Source organism: Ceratotherium simum, chromosome 2 (assembly GCF_057802395.1).
Source record: "Ceratotherium simum simum isolate JZ-2026a chromosome 2, ASM5780239v1, whole genome shotgun sequence".
In the NCBI taxonomy this organism is placed as follows: Eukaryota; Metazoa; Chordata; class Mammalia; order Perissodactyla; family Rhinocerotidae; genus Ceratotherium; species Ceratotherium simum.
In genome coordinates this window covers 100,056,290-100,079,043 of record NC_141901.1, presented here as the reverse complement: position 1 = coordinate 100,079,043, position 22,754 = coordinate 100,056,290, and the positions used below count along the sequence as shown (strand labels likewise).

Here is a 22,754-nt window from a genome sequence, read left to right as displayed (position 1 = left end):
AAAAGTCCATATATTCCCTACTAATTTGTGATGTCATCTTTTTCATACACAAAATTGCAGTGTGCCATTATGTCTATTTCTCGATTTTTCTTTTCAATTCCACTAGTTTCTTATCTATTACTGTGCCAGAATCACACTATTTTAGATACAGAGACTCTACGTTTTATATCCGGTGATGCTAGCCCTGCACCCATTGCTCTTCTCTTCAGGGTTTTCCTGACTATTTTTGCTTGTGTGTTGTTTGAAATTAACTTTATAATCAATTTGACTAGTTCCAAAACAAAACAAAACAACAATCTAAACTATTTTTGTTGGAATCATATTAAACTTATAAATTACATCGAGGACTGACATCTTGATGTTGTTAACCTTTTTCCCATTTTTTATTGTAGTAAAATACACACACAACATAAAATTTATTATCTTAACCATTTTTAAGTGCACACTTCAGTGGTATTAAGTACATTCACATTGTTGTGCAGCCATCACCACCATCCATCCATAGAACTGTTTTCATCTTGTGAAACTGAAACCACATCCCCATTACACAATAACTGTCTATTCCTTACAGGGGAATTCCTACCCCCAGTTCCTGGCAGCCACCATTCTACTTTGGGTCCCCATGATGGGACTACTCTGAGTATCTTGTATAAATTGAATCATACGGTATTTGTCTTTTTGTGACTGGCTTATTTCACTTAGCAAATGTCCTCAAGGGTCATCCATGTTGTAGCATGTATCAGAATTTCTTTCCTTTTTAAGGATGAATAATATTCCATTGTATGTATATACCACATTTTGCTTATTCATTCATCTCACACTGGACATTTGGGTTGCCTCCTCACTTTAGCTACTGTGAATAATGCTGCTATGAACATGAGTGTACAAGTATCTCCTTGAGACCCTCCTTTCAATCCTTTTGAGTATATACCCAGAAGTGGGATAGCTGGATCATATGGCAATTCTATTTTTAATTTTTTGAAAAACTGCCATATGCCATACTGTTTTCCACAGTGATCGTACCATTCTACATTCCCACCAATAGTGCACAAGGGTTCCAATTTCTCCACATCCTCACTAACAATTGTTATTTTCTGAGGTTTTTTTTTTTTGATAGTAGCTATCCTAATGGGTATGAGGTGGTATCTCATTGTAGTTTTGATTTCCATTTCCCTAATGATTAGTGATGTTGAATATCATTTCATGTGCTCATTGCCATTTGTATATCTTCTCTGAAGAAATGTCTATTCAAATCCTTTGCCCATTTTTAAATCGAGTTGTTTCTTTTGTTAATGAGCTTTAGGAGTTCTCTATATATTCTGGATATTAATCCCGTATCAGATATATGATTTGCAAATATTTTATCCTATGCTGTGGGTTGCCTTTTTACTCTGTTGATAGTGTCTTTTGACACACAACATTTTTTAATTTTCATGAAATCCAATTTTTCAATTTTTTATTTTGGTGCCTGTGTCCTGGGGTCAGATCCAAGAAATCATTGCCAGATAGAATGTGAAGATTTTGCCCAATTTTTTCTTCTAAGAGTTTTGTAGTTTTAGATTTTATTTTTAAGTCAAGGATCAATTTTCAGTTAATTTTTGTATGTGGTGTTAGGTAAGGGTCCAATTGCATGCTTTTGCATGTGGAGATCCAGTTTCCCAGGACCACTTGTTGAAAAGACTTTTTTTCCCCCATTGAATCATCTTGGCACCGTCATCAAATATCATTTGACCATATATTTGAGGGTTTATTTTTGGACTCCCTATTCTATTCCATTGGTCTATGTGTCTGTCTTTATGCCAGTATCGCACTGTTTTGATTATTATACCTTTGTAGTTAGTTTTGAAATCAGAAAGTGTAAGTCCTCCAGCTTCATTCTTCTTTTTCAGGATTATTTTAGATCTTCAGGGTTCCTTGAGATTCCATATGATTTTAGAACAGGTTTTTATATTTCTGCAAAAACGTCACTGGGATTTTGAAAGAGATTGATGATTCAACTTTTTGTGTACAAGAACATAGCATGCCTTTCTATTGTTCAAATCTACTCGTGTCTTTTAGGAGGGTTTTATATTTTTTCTCATAAAGATTTGGACATTTCTTGTTAAGTTTATGTCTAGGCATTTTATTTATTTATTTATTTAGTTAATTTAGTCATTCATTTATTTGCTATTGTAAATGATATCTTCCATTTTATCCAGCTTATATACATATATGAAGGCCATCAATTTTTATTTTGATGTTATAACTCTGTTTTGCCAGTTTCTCTTATTGTTTTAGTAGTTTTTTCATTAGCTGCTGTGAGATTTTTTATATGTATAATCTTATCATCTGAAAAAACTGAAAACAGTTTTTCCTCTTCTTTTCTAATTATTGTGCCTATAATTGCTATCTATTGGCTAATACCTCCACCATAATATTAAAAATCAGTGGAAATAAGAGGTACTCTTGACTTCTTCCAGATTCTAATATAAAAGCCTCTAGTGTTCCTCCATTAAATAAGATGTCAGCATTTTGGAAACAAAAATGAACAAAACAAATTCTTATTTTCAGGGAATTTACAGACTCATGAAAGGAGATAGATGAGGAAACAGCCTACTTTAATAGCATAACAACATCCAATGGGATGTGCCCAGACTGACGTAGAAGCACATTAGGAAAGGCACTTACTCAGTCTTGGTGACCAGGCAATGATGCTTCTTGGTAGAGCTAATATCTCATTGAGACCCTAGCGTAGTGAGGAGTTAAATAAAGATGGAGGGAAGAGAATTTCACACAAAAGGAACAACATGGGCAAAAGATAAGAGACAAAAGGAACAGAGCTATATATGGGAAAGAGAAGTTAGTGGAAGGTGGGGTGGAAGGGAACAGGGAGTGGACAGAGTTGGGTCAGAATGGTAAGTCAAGGAGTTTGAATTTTATGCTGGGGCAGTGGAGAGTAAAGACTGGTGTCAGTGTGTCAAGTAGGGGCTACACCAGAAGTTCTTCCTACAAGAGGCAGTGTGTGTATCCCTGCCCACGATGTTGTGCTTTGTCAGGTGGCTTGATTGGCCGATGGGGTGTTGGTGGATATGACACAAGCAAAGACTTAAAATGTACTTCTTTCCATTACCAAGAGAAGAACTTGCCTTGAGGAGCCTGCTGGATTCAGAACAATAAGAAAAACATGGAGCAAACCTGAGCCAAACCTACAGTCTGGAACGAAGCCTAGGAAAGTCCAACTGAAATAATTAAAAGCTGTGTTGGCTGCAGATGTGAGCAAAAATGATTGTTGTTATAAACCCCTGAGTATCGGGGTGATTTGTCACACAGCAGTATTATTACAATAGCAGACCAACACGGAGAGAGAAGCATGGAAAAGGAAAGCCAGTTTGAAGATAATTAAAATCTTCCTGCTGAGGTATAAGGGTGGTCTGACTAATATGATAGCAGAGGAAACAGAAGTAAGAGGACATTTGTGAGAGACACAAAGGAGGCAGAATTTAAAGGTCTCAGGGTTGAGTCGGATATCAAAGTCATGGACAGAGAGAAGGACAGCGTGCCCAGGTTTCTTGCTGGTGCAGCTGAGAGAGCTGTGGGATGGTTCTGTGTGACGCAGACCACAGGAGGAGGAACGGGATTGAAAATTCTGCTTGACCAGGTTGGATCTGAGCCACCAATGCGCAGCCCAGCGGAAATGTCCTCGACATCTGCTTTCGTCATCAAATGAGGGTAACATCACGTGCCTTAACCAACCTCACAGGTTATTGTGGAGAACAAGCAAGTTAAAACACACAAAAGGGCTTTAAAAAGAACCACTACTGATGTTTAATAATCACCAGTGATTATTAAAATTAAAGCACTAACATTTTCATTTTCATGCTGCCAGATGTAAAAAGCACGCTCTAATTTTATTTTTGAAACTGTGCTACTGAGTTTGTAACTACTGTGCTAGTCACACATTCTTTTTTAATTTCTGAGAGAAGCCAGAGCTGATGCTTCTAAGAAACAATAAACACATTTTTTCAAAGACACGTAAGGAGCAGAATTTGGAGACAAAGGATCCTAGGGCTGGCAGTACCTGTGAGACTCTGAACTATCATTTAAGCTCTCTGGGCCTCTCATTCTTCATTTGTGAAGGTAAGGTTTGTATTTGTTGATTTCTAAGATATTTTACTGTTCTCACATATGTGAAACCATGGCTTCTCTTAACATTTTCAGCTTTACCTACCTCCTACCAACAATACTCTTCAAACTTGATCTGTAATTTAGAAAAGAGTCTCCCACTTGCCTGTCCTCACCATGTTAGCTCAGTCTTGATCAGCAACTTCTCTTTTGGAGCAAATTCAGCTGGTCCAGATTGCCTGTTAAGTCTCATGCAGGAAAGCTTATTTTCATCTATGTGTAAGGGATAAGGATCTAGAAGGAGTTCTGATTTGTTTGCTTCTCTCGCTGTGGCAGGATCCATTTACCACTTAGTCAAGGTGGTAATGAGAGGCTCCGTACCAGGCAACTGTGGCTGCCATCTGGCAGGCCAGCACCTACGTTCGGCAGACAGAACCAATTAGTCAGGCCCCACATCTCCCATGAGACCTTGCTGTGTTGGTGGCTGGGTGTCAGTCCTACTGAGCCTCCCACAAGAAACCTCATTGAGTTCTGGGAGGGGAGCAGCAAGTCATCTCCCTCTGGCACTACAGAGCTAGCAAAGAATTCAGGTCATGGAGGTCCAAAAACAGCTCACCCAATGAACATTCTGCCCACTATAACGGCTGACGCAGAATCTATACCAGGAATGGGAAGCTTGATGTGGTTGGGTAGCTTCAAGAGACAAATTTCCATTTATAAGAGGAAAACTAGAAAAGATTTAAATGCCATCAATAAGGGATTAGTTAAAGAGACATACTATGTGCACAAAAAGGAAAGAATACAGTTTGGTGATTAAGGACCTAGAACCTAGGCTTCAGTTGTGGCTCTGCCTCTCCTCAGCTTTACGATCTGGGCAAAGACTTGACCTGTTTGTTTCTCATTCCTTCATCTATGAACTGAGATGGTAACAATTCCTACTTCATTGGGTGCTTAGGAGTAATGAGTTAGTTGATATATGTAAAGAGCTTAGAGTAGTGCCTGGCACATAGTAAATGCCTTCAGGTGTCAGCTCTGCATGTGACAACTCAGATAATAGCTCATAGAGCTATTAAAGATCATGCTTGGGCTGGCCCCATGGCTTATCGGTTAAGTGCACGTGCTCTGATACTGGCGGCCCGGGTTTGGATCCTAGGCGCACACCCACGCACCGCTTCTGCAGCCATGCTGAGGCCGCGTCCCACATACAGCAACTAGAAAGATGTGTAACTATGACATACAACTATCTACTGGAGCTTTGGGGGAAAAAAAGGAGGAGGATTGGCAATGGATGTTAGCTCAGAGCCGGTCTTCCTCAGCGAAAGAGAGGAGGATTAGCATGGATGTTAGCTCAGGGCTGATCTTCCTCACACACACAAAAAAAAATAGTAAAGATCATGCTTATGATGAACTTTTGAAGCAGGGAGAGAATTCTTGATATGAAGTGAATCGAGCAGGATAACAAAGAGAATACACATAATGATTCTCATTCTATATCTATGCATGGATGAAAGAAGAGAAAAAAATATACCACTATTTTTCTTTGGTTGTGTTTTATTTTCTTTGTATTTATATTCTCCCTCCATTTTCCAAAATTTCTACATGCATATATAATATTTTATAATTAAAAAATCAATAAAAATTTTAGGAAGAAAAGAGAAGTGAAGAAAACCTGGGTAAACATCTGGTCTACACACCTATGAGTCACTTTAACTTTTCTGAGTCTCAGTTTTATTGTCTATACCACAGTGATAGAAATAACACTGGCACCTACCTCATAGGGTTAATTCCAAGGAGCAAATGATAACATTTACCTGGAAGCCATCAGTCAATAATAAAGTGTTTTACACCTATAATATTATTGCCAAGGTCATCCGTGGGGAGTAACAAGAACAGATATGTTAATGACAGAGTTGAAATTAGGTAAAAGCCCAGAGGTCTTTAGAAGTTCATAATAGATTATTTCATCTCTGCAGATGCACTAGTCCTGCTCCAACCAGGCTTAATTCAAGGACTCATTATGGGAAAGCCAAAAGAACACACTAACTGGGGGTTAGGGGGCCCGAGTTTCAGCGTCGGCTGTGCCACAGACATTTGGGGAAGTCACTTTTATTCTGGACCCTAGTGTCCAACTAAACCTTGCAGAGTGGTCTGAGTCCACTGGTGGGCTGCTAACCACTCCCAATTATAATCTTTGCAGAGTTCTTATGAGCAAAAGATCACAAATCCATAGGCTTTTATTTTCTCCTATGTCTAAAGACTAGGTAGATGTGAGTGAGTTAGCAGGGCTATTAAAATTATAAACTAAAAATAATCATGTTAGAGTTTCCTGCAGACTCTAATTCAGTATTCTACTAAAATAGCTGTCTGTCACTTAATGCTTGGCAGCACTGCAAAATTCCTATGCTATGTATCTGTTTAATTACAATTTCAGCAAATTTTGGAAATGGTACTTTGTCATCAATGAATCATTAGTTTTGTCTTGATTTGGATCCAGTTTCCAATTGCTACTATTCTTGTCTTTTAATTAAAAATTACTAATCATTTAGATTCATCATAGTCAAGTTAGCTTGTTGAGGATTGGTTGATTCTTAACAGAGTGCAGCGATATATATTTCTATCAAGATAGTTTTGGGCTGATAATTTTTTGATATCTAGACATGGTTGCATTGGATTTTGAAAATAAATGATGTCTTCCTGTAATGTTAAAGCAGACAGACCCTCCCCCCCACACACACCCCAAATCTGCATGTACGGTAACATTTATCACCGTATGACCGTTGCTGCGTTAGCTGAAGATATAGTAGATTGACCAACTCAGTTGGTGGTCAACAAAGATGCAACATATAAAACGACCTCAAAATTCATTTTCAGATTGAAAAAAATTAATTCTAATTCTATCTTATGCACAATATACTAATTATCATCAGCACAAGTGTGTGTCAGTGTGAATCTACGTTTCCAATCTAATTCTGAATTTTCCTAGTCAGTTACCAAGAAAAACTTGAGTATTTGTCACTCACTTTGCCATCCAGAAATCTGCTACTGAGTGCTCCTGTTAGGAGTTTCTGGTTGTTCTCTGGGTTCTGGTTTTTCTCCAGATGCTTGCTCTCCTCCGCATCATCTGGGTCATGATCCATCGGATGGTCAGTGGGATTAGTAGCAGCTGAGGGGTCTCCGCTCATCTGCCCTGCATTACCAGTCACAGATCCCTGGAGCACTGTTTGGGTTGCTGCCTTCAAGTTCTCATTCTCTTTGCTGTGAGAAACAGTTTTACACTTTGTTACTCCCAGGGCAGACTCTGCATGCAAGAGGCCAGCATAAGAAACGGAAGGTGTTCATCCGGTGGTATGAACAGCAGTAACTCCGCGTGGTGGATGAAGAAGTAAACGTCGATTATGCGTCTCTGGGTCACTTACAGTAGAGAGAACCTGTTCCTTACACAAAGGCAATCTACCCATCTGCTCCAAACCCTTAGTATAAGCAATGGCAGGTCAGAAAGGAACTGGAAAGATTATCACACATCTCACCCACAAGTCTAACAGGTATTTTCAGTGTTTGCAACCAGAAAAGGCAGAAGTCAAAGCAGTCCGCCAGCGCCAGCTGTGCTCTCTGTCTCTCCTCAATTGCCTCACCTGGAGGCTTTTTTCTTTCCTCAGTCCTTCATTTAAGTTTAATATTAAATAGGGAAAAGACAACGAAAAAAAAAACCGTAGAAATGATTCAAAGAAATGCAAATAATAAACAAAATTTAAAAAATTATTCAACCTTATTTAATAAGTAAAGACTTACAAGTCAAAACAATTAAAAGGCACCATTTTAAATGTGGAAAACTTTTCTGAAAACAAGAAACAAACGCTAATGGCCACAAAAATAGACATAATTCATATCGTGTGTGACTTGATGAAACATATTAAGAGTCAGGAAGTTGAAACTCTTTAAGCTAGCAAATCAATTTTTAAGGTGGAGCATTACAGGAAAAAAATGCAGAAAAAGAAAAATTAAAAACTCTAAATATTTAGCAATAGGTGGATAGGTTAAATATTTCATTCTATGTTTGTATGATGGACTGTATAATAGAACCATTAAAATAGTCAAGAGTAATTTCAATGACACAAGAAAATGTCCATGCAACTCTGACATCCAACTATCTACTGGGGCTTTGGGGGAAAAAAAAGGAGGAGGATTGGCAATAGATGTTAGCTCAGAGCCGGTCTTCCTCAGCAAAAAGAGGAGGATTAGCACGATGTTAGCTCAGGGCTGATCTTCCTCACAAATAAAAAAAAGAAGAAAATGTCCAATTATACAAATAAGTGAAAATATAATTGCATGTATGTAATACATGTGTTTATGTGTGAGAGTACATAGTATATCTAGAAGGAAATATGCCAGAAATAAACAGTAAGTATCTGTGGGGAGTAGAACTCATGATATTACATTATACACCATTACATTATATTATATCATGCTATATCTTATAAAACTATTATTCCAAATATTTAGATGAGAAAATATTATTTTATAATTAGGAAAACTAAATTTCAAAATAGGTATGCTTTGTGCCTAGAAGGCATTCTATAAATTCTAGCTGTTACTATTGATACAGTGGTAAGGATTCATTTTAGAGCATGTCATGTTATCTGAGCATAAATCAACTGCTCCAATAATGACTGATTTGAAGAAGGCCAAACCATAGGCAAAGATTTGAATGTATATGTGTTTTTTACAGTAATCCTCTTGGTTGTGGTAGCATGAGAAGGAAGTCAGGCCTAGGAAAGAACTCTGAGGAACACCTATATTTACAGAAGAAAGAAGAGCCCTAAAAGGAGATTTAGAAGAAATTCTCAGTAAGGTAGAAGGGAGATCAGGAGTGTGGGGTTTTGGCAGCAAAGTGGAGGATGTTTCCAGAGAGAGGGCATAGTCAACAGTGTCAGGGCCTCCTGAGAAAGATAAGCTCTTAGAAGTGTCCACTGAATGAAGCCATAAGGACGGCATCAGGAATCTCGATGAGGGGAGCTTCAGCGAGGTAACGGAGGTGGACGCTAGACTGAAGTGGATTGAGGAAAGAGAGGGGATGAGAAACTGAAGGCAAGTATAAAGACCTTTGTGAAGAAGTTTGGCTGCAAGAGGGGAGAAAGATGGGGTGGTGACTGGAGTGCAATAGTGCAATGTGGGTTTTGTTATTATCATGTGGAAAGATAGTCTGAACTTGAACACATTTAAATGCCCATAGTGAGGAGCCAACTGAACCAAAGAAGAGGAGAGGATATGGTTGATGACACAAGATGACCCTGACAAAAAGAGATGGGGTGTCATTGAGAGAACAGAGGCAGAAATGAACCTCAGTGTAGTGTAGTAGGGAGATAGGTGAGTACGTAGGCAAATTTATTTGTACGTTTGGTGACAGAGTATTGATCACATTGCTGACAGCTTGAATTTTCTCTGATATATAGGATGTGGCTACTTGTTGGATCTCAAGGGGGAAGTGATGCGGTAGGAAGTCTGAATTAAGGGCTGGTGGCTTGAAATAGCTGCTATGAAAAGCGGAAGAGAGCTAATCAGAAAAAGAAGGAAGGTTGGCTGAGCACAGCTGCGTGGGCAGTGAAGGTTGGTGACCACGATTCTGTGGCATCATCTGGGAGGGTGCGTGCTCTCCTCTAGGACTGCCCAGTGGCCCTTGTGGAGATGCAAAGAAGCAGCTAGTGGGGCTCATCCAGGGCTGGGGCTTTGCCAGGCGGGTGCAGTCAAATGACAATAGAGCAAGACAGAAATATTAGAAGAAGAGAGTATATTTAACAAATAGTTCTTGCCATGAGAGAAGATGCATAACACATGGTCCCCGACCTCAAGAAATTTAACTTCATTTGGCTGTCCAAAAATAACACAAATAATAAAGTTAACAACTGGTACATATTTGCTTCTAGAAGTCAGACAGCTAGCTCTTAGATAGTGGTTACCTTTGGGGGAAGTGTAGAGCCCAGAAGGGAATGCCAGGGGGACTTCCGGGATATCCATACTATTTTGTCTTTTGATCTCAATGTTTTTTGCACGGGTGTATCATGTTTGTGAGAAGTCAGAGAGAGTATACTTAAGACATGTGTACTTTTATGTATATACATATATTTCTATAAAGTGTTCATAGAAATTGGTATAAAATTTACATAACTAATATGAAACATAATTAGCATATAAATAAATGTCAAGTGAATGTTGAAAAGAATAGAGCTATTTGAAGTTCGTAACAAAGAGAAACAACTACGGTCTGCAATGGTTGCAAAAATAACAGTATTACTGAGCATTTAACTATATGACAGTCACATCATAGCCATTTACAAACACTGGTTTATTTAATATTCAGATCAACCCTACAAGGAGGTACGCATATTATTCTCATTTGGGGATGAAGGAATTAAGGCTCAGAGAATGTATGTGATTTGTCCAACTCTACATGGCTTTTCAGTAGCGGAGCCAGAATTTAAACCTAAGTCTACCTGGTCGCACAAGTTTCTTGTGCCAGTGGTCAGGAGAAGATGCCCGGAAGTTTGGGATCATGTGAGGAGCGGAAAGTTGAGGAGACGGCAACCAAAGCAGGAAGTGAAGGATCTAAAGGCGAAAATGGACAGCGAGTTAACTCCTCTGGATGAAGGCAAAGAGACAAACCTCCTTGCGTTAATCACCTTCAAGACTCTTTGTGGGCAGTCTCAGGACAGAATTGCCCGAGAAATGTGAACTGTATCTGCCTGTCTGCTAAAACAGCCACCGTAGATGTAAAACCAAAAATAACCTGTTAAATCTGTTCAACGTAAAAGCTGTTTTTTAAAAAAACATACACAGCACCTTAAAATTATCATGAAAATGACTCCCCAGCTGAGAAACGGCAGTTGTCTGTTGTTAGCACAAACAATTTGTCAACACACCTTGGTTGTTATGCTGTTCACAGACTCACGGTTCTTTCTTCTAGGCTTGTGTGCTATCTACCTGCTGTACTGAAAATAGAAACTTACCATTTCAAAACAAGGAAAAAAATGCCATCAACACCATGTTGGAAGCAAGACACAGCTAGCTTCCTCATATGTATTTCTGACCTCAGCTGCTGCTCGCAGGGACGCTGTGAAGAGTTCAGTGTTATCCGGGGACCATAGCAATTAGGAGGATTACTGACTGACAAATAAATGAGGAGAAAACTGTCCAGTGTTCCCTCACCCACACTGGGCTCTTCCTGCAGACCAACCCTTCAGTGCCGCCCTTCACAAGAGTGCAGAGTCCAGGGTTGGAAAGAAACATTGCAAGGGTGTCTAGTAGCATCCTCTGCCCACAGCAATGTAGAGCTCCCCCATTGGCCCCACCTCCGTGTAACTCCAGCTCCCCAGATCTCACATTTGATTTAGATTACACCCCTGCCGAGAACATCAAAGTCTCAGATGGAGGACCCAGGAGGCTAAGTGAAAAGGTCACCAGATGCCATCTTAAAGGTCTGCCAGCCTTGGCAGTGGCTCAATGCCACTAATTTCCAACTGTGTACCATCTAACAGGCCCCAAACACTCTGGAGAAAACAGCCCAGGGTGTGCCAGTGCCGTGAATGGGGATCTAATTTCAGTAAATGAAAGTATGTTCTTAATTTGGAAGTAATAACAGATAATCAACACAACCAGTCTTTTCTTTTTAAAAAAGACAGCAAAAAATAAAATGGGACTGAGGAGGGGAATGCAGCTGATGTCACCAAAGCCCATGGGGAGCTGAGATGAAGCCTATGCTACTGTAGCATGTTATTGTGCTGAAGAGCGAGGGGTTTCTTCTTTTTCTTTTATGCCATGGAGCTATATAAACCAACAATATCACCTATTATTATAATAGAAATTTAGTTTTCATAAAGATTTTAAAAGTACGTTAACTCCCAGACCTACGCCTGAACCATTTCTGTCACTGTAATTATACAAGCTGACGTTCTAAATGCTTATGTGTCAGCTACCATGTGTAAATTCTTTCATGTTATCCTAATAATCCTGAAAAGTGGTGTTACTGTCACCATTGTTCAGACGAGAAAATGAATAATCAGGGAGGTTGAGTAAATTGCCCAAGGTCGCTTTGCTAGTAAGTAGAAATTGAGGACTCACACCCAGGTGTGTACAGCTCCAAAGCGTATACTCCTTCCTCTACATTACCCTCAGTTTACACCATAATATACAAACTGTCTATCTTAACAGAATTTTGATTCTCTTTTAAAATGTTAGTAAAAAATAACATACAAACACATCTAGTTCGTCTTCCCACCTAGACCTGAAGTCCCTCTGCTGAACACCTACTGGCTGCCATTCAGCTTTGGTTTATAACCTTCCCAGGGACACAGAGTTCATTACATTCCCAAAGTTACTCCCAAAGTACCCCATTTCTATCTTCATAACATTGATGAATGTTGACATCAATGAAAATCATCAGTTTATTTTTCAGGGCATTTGCACTACACTATTTCACAGAATAAAAATAATTTCTCAAATTAGGGACAGTGTCTGCAAAATCAACAACTAATTCCATCAGCAACTGTTCTGTGGTATGAGGTGCTTTTAACCTACAGAAATCATATCCCAACAAATCTGCTCTTCTGCAACCTTCTTCTCTGAGACGCAGTTCTCCAGCCTTAGATATGTTCACACCGTGGTGTTTCCTTCTGTCTGAGTGTCTCTTAGCTATGCATCACCACCTTCCTAGTTGAGGTCATAGTGGGCACCAATCTACTCACTGTCTTCAGACTATGCTGTCTCAAATTTATAAAAATAGTGTGATAACTGAAAAAATAGAGTATGTAAAAGAGATGTGAGACCACTGAGGAATTTCAAACCAAATCTGCTTAAGGGGGATGAAAATGGATCCATGAAGGAAAAGACATATAAAATGGAGTTGAAAGAGAAAATAAGAGGTGGAAAAATATTCCAGATAGGACAAAGGGCTTGTTCTTGGAGAAAATGACAGTGGTTCCTAACCTTTGAACCTCAGACCACCTAAGGTGGATCATAACCATGCAGGGTGCAGGATAATAAAACAGATACTAGGATCACTCTGAGCTCATTAAATTGGAATTTCTGAAAAAGGACAAGAAAGTTTGTATTCTGAGTAAACATCTCAGGTGATTCCTGTGTACACTAAAGTTTGAGAAACAATGGCATAGTGAATGAGAAAGGAAGGTTTTTTTTTCCATAATTGTGCAGAATTCACCCATAATTTCAGGCAGTAGGTATAGTGGTTAAAGACGTGGACCACCTGTCCCTCAGGCCTGATTCTGAACCCTGGCCGCAAATATGACTTGATATTTGACTTGGGCAATTACTTCACATCTCTGATTTTCAGTTTCTCATCTGTGAGTTTAGGAAAATAATACTTATCAGGATAAGATGTATAAAATATTTGGCACTGAGCCTGCTTGTCAGTCAACCCTTGACAACTGTTGTTTTGTGTCAGTCGTGAGGTAAAGTGCGATCTCCCTCATCACCAAGTTCGGGAGGGATGCTCTTTCCTCTGGACCCCAAATCTTTCTTTAATGACAGGCAAAACTAAAGTTCAAAAGATCAAAGTTTTGTAGCACATAGGAACTGAAGAAAATCTATTTAAATAGATAAAAAGAGAGATAGTTAATGTAACCTATCCGGCCACCTTGTTATTTACTAACAGTAAATACAAGTTCTAAAAATCACCCACTTTAAAAAACAAAGCATGGGGCCGGCCCTGTGGCCTGGTGGTTGAGTTTGGTGTGTTCCACTTCGGCAGCCCGGGTTCGTGGGTTCAGATCCTGGACGCGGACCTACATCACTCGTCAACCATGCTGTGGTGGTGACCTACATATAAAATAGAGGAAGATCGGTACAGATGTTAGCTCAGGGCTAATCTTCTTCAAGTGAAAGAAAAAAAAGAGGAGGATTGGTAACAGATGTTAGCTCAGGTCGAAACTTCCTCGGCAAAAAAAAAAAAAAAAAAAGCAGATTAATTAATATTAAAAAGCTGCTCTGATAAAGCACAATTCTTTGGAATCATTTTCCTTAATTTTACAGAAAAAAACATAACATTGTTGCATCACAATGTCCTCAGGTGTGTCATACCCAGGAGCTTTGCAGACTGTGCCATTTTTAAATCTTTGGGCCAGCCTTCTTTGGCTGGAATTTAATGTCATTTGCACTTGTATTCTCTCCTGTGTTGCTTTTGCAAGTCAAAGCAAAATGATTGTTTGCTTTTGCAAGTTGAAGCAAAATGATTGTTTTGCAAAAGTGCCTGTCCTCTTCACCAATTATCTCAGTGCTTTAGGGCACAGTCTCGGAGCCAGAGGATGCAGCACACACAGTCCTCTTCTCTCTGTGCCACCCCCTGGATTCACCCACATGGTCTCTGGGAGTGGGGAGCAATAATTATTGCTGTGTCATTTTGTTTAATTAGGTTGAACTAAATCAGGAGTATATAAGCAAATCACAGATTTTAAAAGTGTGCTATAGGCAAAGGGGGAGGGATGAACCGGCAGAGCACAGAAGAAGTTTAGGGCTGTGAAACTACTCTGTAGGATGCTGTAATGATTGATACATGTCATTATACATGTGTCCAAAGTCAGAAAGTACAACAGCAAGAGTGAATCCTAAGGTAAACTATGGACTCTGGGTGATAATGATGTGCACGTAGGTTCATCAATTGTAACAGACGCACCACTGTGGTGGGGATGTTGATAATGGGGGAGACTATGCATGTGTGGGGGCAGGAGGTATATGGGAAATCTCTATACCTTCCTCTCAAGTTTGCTGTGAATCTAAAACTGTTTTAAAAAAATAAAGTCCTGAAAGCAAGTGTACTATACAAACACAAATCTGTGCTTTCTCAAAATTAAAAGTGGTTAAACTAAATGTGGCAAGGTACTATATTATCTCTTTATAGAAATTTTGCATATATATGCACAAGAACTTATGTTTTCTTTTGCTTTAAAACCGAACTAGGATTATACAGTTTTGTAATCTTTTAAAAAATTTTCCAGTTGACAATATAACGTGGATATCTTTACACATCAATACTTATGTATCTGCAAGACATTTTAAACGTCTAAACAGTATTTCACTGTATAAATATACAAGAGCTTATTTAACTAGTCCTATATTGTTGGACATTTACTGTTCCCAAATTTGACTAATTTAGTATTGCTCTTCTGCTGGGCATGTTTCTTTGCTCCTTGTTCCTTGCCTCCTTCTCCACCCCAGCAGGCTGACCTGTGTGGACTGATCAGCTCTCGTTTCCTCTGATTCTGGCTGGCTCTGGCCAATGGGTAGCCCTCACCGTTGCTGACTCTCCCTACAAGGTTACCTAAGCTATTTGTGTCTCTTGCCCAAAGATCACCACTTTTCTCAAGGTGGCCTGAGCTACAGAAAGCTTCCTCCTCAAGGACATTCCCCTCCTCTCATCTCTGCAGACAGAGGGCTGGTGACAGCCTTGCAGCCGCCCGCCCAGATTCCTGCACTACACCTCACAGTTCTGCTGCTCCCGTAGCCAAACCCTCCCCAAATCTGAGTTATATATAATTATAGTATAATATAATTATACCTATAACAGATTATAATCTGTTTCCTACTGGACCCAGACTTGTACCTGCTTGTGTAAATTTTTGAAACCAATCCGTTATATCCATCCATAATTATTTCCGCAGACTTGATTGAGAAGGAGATTTTATGCCCAAGCACATGCACTTTTAAGGCTTTTGCTAAGTATACTTAAAAGTGCTCATTGCATGTGAGTCCTCTTTTTTCTAAATCCTGTCAACCCTGGTATTTCCATTATAAAAACATTTCCAGTTTGGTTGGTAAAAAACATCTCACTGCAGTTTAAATTTCTTTCATCCACTCAGGCTGAGTGCCCCGCCCACACATAGCTGGTGGTCATTTCTAGTTCTTTCGTGAATTGCCTGTCTAGATGGTTTGTCAAATTCTGAAACTGGACTTCTCATCTTTTTCCTATTGATTTGTAAGAGCTCTTTATACATTAAGAGGATTAATTTTTTTCTCTGTCACATATGTTTTAAATAGTCTTTTAATACTACTTTTTATTGTATTTTTTGAAGTATAGAATTTCAAGTGGTAAAGTAACAACTTTTACCTCATGTCTCAACATTTAGGACAACGGGCACCTATTTGTTATAGCATCAATCTGGCATCACTCATATAATGCCACACACTCTTCCTTAAAGATTCATGCCCGTGTCTTGTGCTATAGGCACATGTCCAGAACAGTGCCTCACACTTCGTTACACTCCTCACAGTGCCTACAATAATAATGACAATGATGGTAAACCCATCCTACAAGATTAATAAAGAACCAATTTAATGCGGTGGAAAGCACATGAGAGAAGCATGATTCTAGCATATGACTTCTTCACTTTGAACTTGTGAAAACAGAGATACAGTGTGTGCTCTGACATCACTCCACTTTAAGGAGAGACTGAGTTCACAGGTGTTAGGGTATTATGTAGATTATATAGCAAGAAAGGCAATAAACAAAGATAAGGTATTATGATTAGTTATTTCTTTTAAAAAGATGGATAAGTAGGGTACTTGAACTTTTAAGTCACGGTTTATCCAGGTTTTAAATAGGTACTATCACTGGTCATTGCTACCGCCTGCTGCCTGGATTACCGTTATGACACCCTAAATGGTCTCTCTCTTTCCACTCATGTCTTTCCCAGTTTATCCTCCACACAGTGGCCAGAATCACCCTTTAGAAAGCATGAATTTGATTACATCCTCCGCTGCTCTCAATTTTCCAATGGCTTCCATTCCATGTAGAACAAATCCCAAGTTCGCACCGTGGCCAACACGGCCTGCGATCAGAGCCTGCTGGCCTCTCTGACCTCTTTTTCTCCCCTTTGTTCACGCTGCTCCACCAACACTAGCCTCCTTGCTCATCCTTAAACACACCAAGAGGCTTTATGTTGGCTGCTCCCTCTGCCTAGCGGCCTTTCTTCAGATATTCGCACAGTTTACTCTCTGTGGAGGCACAAGGATGGTGCACACCTGTGGTGTCACTTGGTGTAGGCTGGACCTCGTGGGCAGGAAGCAGCAGCTTCACAGGTGCCCTGCTCTCTGGGCACTGTGCTCCCAGAACGGGATGCTGGCCCACTTGTGTGCAGCAAGCATAAGGTGGCCTTGTCAAAACACCTGCTTGGGCTCCAGGTGGTTGGCTCAGCCGCTAGGAAGTCAGAGGTCCAATATCTAGAGAACTTGGGGCCTGTTGGAAGTTGCAGCCTCTTCTTCTGGGGAAGGAGAGGGAAAAGAAACTACTAGTTTTATGGAAAGTTGGAAGCCGGTGACCACGTCCACTGGGATGAAGTCTGGGCCAGTCTTAGCCAGCTCACTGCTAGCTAGCCATGGATAATTCTGACTGCTTGTCTCCACACAGTCTCACTGCAAATGCTCAGAGAGGCCTTCTGGGAACACCCCTGGTGACTCAATACACCCTTGTCATCCTCCTCTATGTTTCCTCTTTGCATTATCCTTACTTAACGTCCTTGTTTATCTGTTTGTCGTGTGTCTCCTATCACTGGAACATTAGGTACATTGCTGTATCCCCAAGGCTTGGCACTCAGTAGGTGCTCAATTAATGCTTGTGGAAAGGATGTTGATGGAATTCCATATATGCATTAATTTCTAAAACTGTTGACATTAACACTTTAAAAAAGTTCAAGACAAGTCAAAAAGAATGTATTACTGTGAAGGGCTTTGAGGGATTAATAAATGACAGAATATGGGCTCCAAGAGAGTCACATGGGAAAATACCAGAACTTTATATTTCTTGGCTATAAATGTCAATGTACATTATTACAAATATTTGCTACCCTTTCCCATAAAAACTTGCAGTCAGCTTCCCTTGTGCTTAAAAACGCTACACCAACAGCGATGTAACTGTGGAATGAGTGCTTTGGGTCACTGATTCTTGGCATTGAAAGGAACTACAGAAGCCAACTTTATTCAGTGGAAGCGTCTCTACTCACAGGAGTTTTTTGAAATGGACCCCATTCCTCTTCTATTTAACAACTCAATCCCCAGATTCTATAAATGTCCGCCTAGGCCACATTTCATACCCTGAATCTTCCTTAATGCCATACCTTTAGTGCCCACACTTTTACTGTGCCAGGGTCCCTCCTAAAATGTGGCATCCAGAGTGAAGCTCAGTACTGCACAGGTGACACGTCCAGTTCTGAGTACAGTGGGCCCCTGTGTCCCTTTATCTGCTGGACTCCCTGGGGTCATGTGGAGCTCAGACACAAGCGTAAGGGGAAACACTCCTCTTTATCCTGTTCTCTGCTCTCCACTACCACCACACACTTCTGACCACCAAATGCTGGGGGGGTTTCTCCACACCCAGCAACTCTCCAACACACCTGGGTGTCCTACAATTCAGTTCAGTTCTGATATTATCTACCTGGAGGTAGCACAGACCCCACAGGTTAAGGGCTCAGTCCCACATGACTGCCCCGCTCCCTTCAGATGTGAATAGAAAATTCAGCTTCTGGACCAATTGGCCACAAATTGGGGTTCCCATGTCCCTCTCCTTGGGTTTGATTAATTTGTTGGCACAGCTCACAGAACTCAGGAAAACTGTTTACTTAATAGATTATCCATTTATTATAAAAGGTTATAGCTCAGGAACAGCCAGATGGAGGGATGCATAGGCAAGGTATGTGGGAAGGGCACAGAACTTGCACGCTGTCTCGGCACACCATCCTCCCAGCACACGGATGTGTTCAGCAACCTGGAAGCTCTCTGAACCCCATACTTTGGGGATTTTTATGGAGGCTTCATCACATAGGCATTTTCAATCACTAACTCAATCTTCAGCCCATATTCCCTTCCCTGAGGATGGGGGTGGGGCTGAAAGTTCTAAGCTTTTAATCAAGGCTTGGTCTTTCCGGTGACCAGAGCCCCTCCTGAAGCTATCCAGGAGCCCACTGAGAGTATCTTCGTTAGAACAGATGACACCCCATCACCCAGGAAATGCCAAGGGAGGCAGAAGCTCTGTGTCAGGATCCGGGGTCAAAGACCAAATATTAGAACAAAAGATGCTCCTAGTACTCTTATCTCTCAGCAAATTGCAAGGGTTTTAGGAGCTCCAGGCAGGAACTGGGAGCAGACACCAATATATATATTTTTTTCAATTATTTCGTAACAAGTAAAACCCAAACATTTATTCCATATAATCACTTACGTGTAGTCTTCTCTAAAGAAAGACTTTGCATATACCTCTGCTGATTTCATCTTGTTGGTTTTAGCTCATTTTCCTGCCAAGGCTCCCCAGCATTCTACTACCTACATGTTTACTGGAGGGATTTGTCTGTCTTCCTTCAGTTGTGGGCTAAAAACTGTTGACTAGGAACAGAGTCACACCCAAATCCTCTCAACCTCCCCTTCTTTTATTTCCTGGATTCTGAAGTTTAAAAGTAAAGAGGGGGAAAAAAGGCATCTTCTTATAAGAGAAAGGGAATTTTCCCCTATTTAAAAGGCAAACACTCTTTTAGGAACCCATTAACCTCTGATTTCCCTGGAAAAGGAAGGGGTTGGGGATAGAAGGGACTTAGCAAACAGCCTTAGAGAGGAATGGAATTGGTGGGAGAGTCATGTCATCTTCCCGGGAGGAGGAGAACTCAGCAGGTGTCTGAACTGATCTTCGTGACTTCTCTTGACAGTGACCAGGACCTGACCGGGGATCTCGGAATAGCCACTCATCACAGTGTCTTAGTTCCTCATCTACAAAACAGACATAACCTGCCTCTGTGGCATAGAACGTAAAAGGATTGGCAAGTATTTCATAGAAAGAGAGTTGATTTTCCAATAAATGTCTTCTATTCTTGGAAAGATGTGCTTCAATAGCAACAGTAGAATCACTTATGAAGCATGTTGAATATACTACTAGGCACCGGAAAGGTGTTTTGCATAATTTTTCTCATTTGATCCTCACAACAACCCTACCAGATGCATGTGTTTTATCCCCACTTGATAGATGTAGAATCTGAGGCCAGAGATGTTAATAAACTTGCTCAACGTCAAGAGGCCAGAAAGGCACAGAGCCGGGATTCAAACTCTCATCTCTCAGCTGTACAGGGATCCCAAATGCAGGACTCAGGGGCTGCGAAGCTCACCTCCCACACCATGGCAGACACTACTTTGGAACCTCTCGGAGCTGACAATACTGATGGTGGGGAGGTCAAACGAATTTGCCCTTAGAAGCCTATACTCCAGAACAGTGGTCCTGATGGCCTCACCTTCAGAGATTCTGATTCAATAGGTCTTGGGTTAGACCCCAAATCTTTATTTTTAAGGATCCTCCAGGTGATTCTGACGATAGCCAAGTTCAATATCCACTGTTTTCTGCAGCTATATTCAATGAGGTCAGATCTCTTTTGTTTGTTTGTCTGGTCTGTGGGTTTCTGAAACAGAGGACAGAGCTAAGGACATAATTTTAGGAGAGAAAGGCAAATATTGACTAGTTGCTATTTATGGAAGGTTTACTAGATGAAAGGCAGGTCTAGTACTTTCTTTCTCTCTTGTGAACCACCAGAACTCTGGAAGGAAGAGCTAGTCATACCCTTCTGTGCCAAATACCCAGTGAGTTTTAGAGACACACGAGTGTCCTCCCTCAGATGTGACTGTGATGGGCGTGGGAGGGAAGAAAGTTCTCTTAGTCATGCTCCAAGAAGCCTCTGCTTGGAGTATTGAATACGAACAAGAGTAAGTAAAAAATCTTACAATTTATGATCCAGTGTTAATCCTACTCCTTTAATTCATAACAAATTGTCTAACAAGCTTCCTCCCTCCCCCACGGGAAAATTACTACATGTGGTAGATCACAAACCTGATGAGGAGAAGCAGCAATATCCCATTAATATTTATAATGTCTCAATGCTTATATATCCCACCTATTTGGAAAATCAGCCCAAGTAATTAAGGAGTATGGGGAACCATAAAGATGAACAATATCGGGAAAACAGTGCACATATGCAAGTTATCAACACTATTTTACTTCTACTGTTACGTCTTAATGACTTAATTTTCCATGGATGGCATTTTTTACATGTAAATTTCTAGATTAAAAAAAAAACTAAAAACTTCATTATCATCCAAGCAAAATAGATATGTTTCAAACAGCAAACTTACATCTTTGGCTTCTCCACAAGGTATCGAAAGTGTTTACTTCCGATGATTTTCACCACCACCTCGGGCATTGCCACTGATCCACGGGGAGTCTTCCAAACTGATGACATGATTCTTCCAGAAGCTCCTTCAAATCCTTGGGGGTGGAAAAGAAGTAAATCTCTCCCTCTTGACTCTCCACTAGGCAACTGTAGCATTCTTGTCAATAGTAACAAGAATGATACCAGCAAGACTAAGTACTTTACCTGTAGTGTATCTCATGAACAATCCAATAAGGGCGTGAGTGAGAGACCTTCATTACTGTTATCATCTTTGTCTTACAGTTGAGGGAACAGGCATAATGCAGTTATGTAACTTATTCAATATCACTAAACCAGTAACTGGCAGGTCTGGAATCCCACCTAAGAAGTCTGCAAAACTGGTCTACTGAGCCATTTGGTGACTCTCCCTTCCTGATATCAGATGGCATTCTTGTGAAGTCAGAAAGGAAACCAGGACTTTAGTGGGGCATAGGAAGATCTTCTATTCAGCTCTGATGCTCAATTTCCCCTGCTATGAAACCAGGATAATTCTAGTTCTGCTCTTGGGGACTTAGAGTGAATCCAATGAGATAATGCATCTGAGGAAGCATTATACATAGGAAAGAGGAATTCTTGTTGTTGTCACTGCTCTGTTTTGGCAACAGGCCAATAAATCAGAAACTGAGATCCTGCGCTAGATAAGCAGGTCTGGTGCCAAGGGGAACTCAGAAGTTCTGTAAACCTGGCCCCAGGCTGACCACTCCCTGTCAGAGCCTCTCAGAGATGGAAAGGCCTTTAGAAACCATTCTAATCCAAATGCTAGCTTTACAGATTGGGACACTGAGGCCCAGAGAGGGTGTTATTTGAGGAAGGCCACACAGCGAGTAAGAGCAGACCTGTTTCAGTACTGTCTGAGAGCTAGAGCAGGATTCTTCCAGACCCCAGCTTCACTCGGTGTGTGGTCAGCCTGAGCGCCTGCCCCGCGAGGGTGGCCCCATCCAGCCGGACCTGAAACCTCTTTGAAACCCTCTGGAAACTTCAATGACCAGAATCTGTGTTTGTGGGGTCCCCTCTCTGCCCAGCAGCTGCGCGCCAGCCCTTCCCGGAGAGAACAGGGGGCGGTCTTACCGCAGAGGCGCTGTTTCCCCACCGGGCAGCTCCGTGCGCGGCCTGCTCTCCCCAAGAATGACCCGGAGGCCTGCGGGGACCTGGGACCAGGGGTGGGGATGGAGCCGGGCGTCGGGCCAATCACGGGCCAGGCCGGCGGGGAGGCTCTCCAGGTCGCCAAGGACGCAGAGGGGGTTGCCGGGCGGGGCCCAGGTTTCCTCCACCTGCGGAGGCGTCCCGGCTGTTTGCTGGATTCTGAGCTGCGGCGCTTCCTGAGTCCCGGGAGCGCCTTTCTGAAGCCCATCTCGCCCCTCTGGGTGGTCACGCTTGTCTTGCTTTTTCCCCTAAGCTTCATTTCTCTTTATGAAA

At 41.1% G+C, this 22,754-nt stretch overlaps 1 protein-coding gene across 2 annotated transcripts in view; it reads right to left on the bottom strand.

Annotated features, from left to right (window-relative positions):
- Positions 1-22,462, bottom strand: part of C2H1orf87 (chromosome 2 C1orf87 homolog) — a 73,857-nt gene extending 51,395 nt beyond the window's left edge. Inside the window, exons 1-3 of one of the 2 annotated variants that reach the window (XM_087417288.1) lie at positions 22,407-22,462; positions 21,262-21,394; positions 7,122-7,356 (exon numbers count right to left, since the gene is read on the bottom strand). In XM_087417288.1, coding sequence (XP_087273414.1) covers positions 7,122-7,356; positions 21,262-21,368 — 342 coding nt within the window. In that variant the 5' untranslated portion in view covers positions 21,369-21,394; positions 22,407-22,462. The other variant, XM_087417284.1, reaches the window with a different exon arrangement.
- Positions 22,463-22,754: the final 292 nt, after the last annotated feature.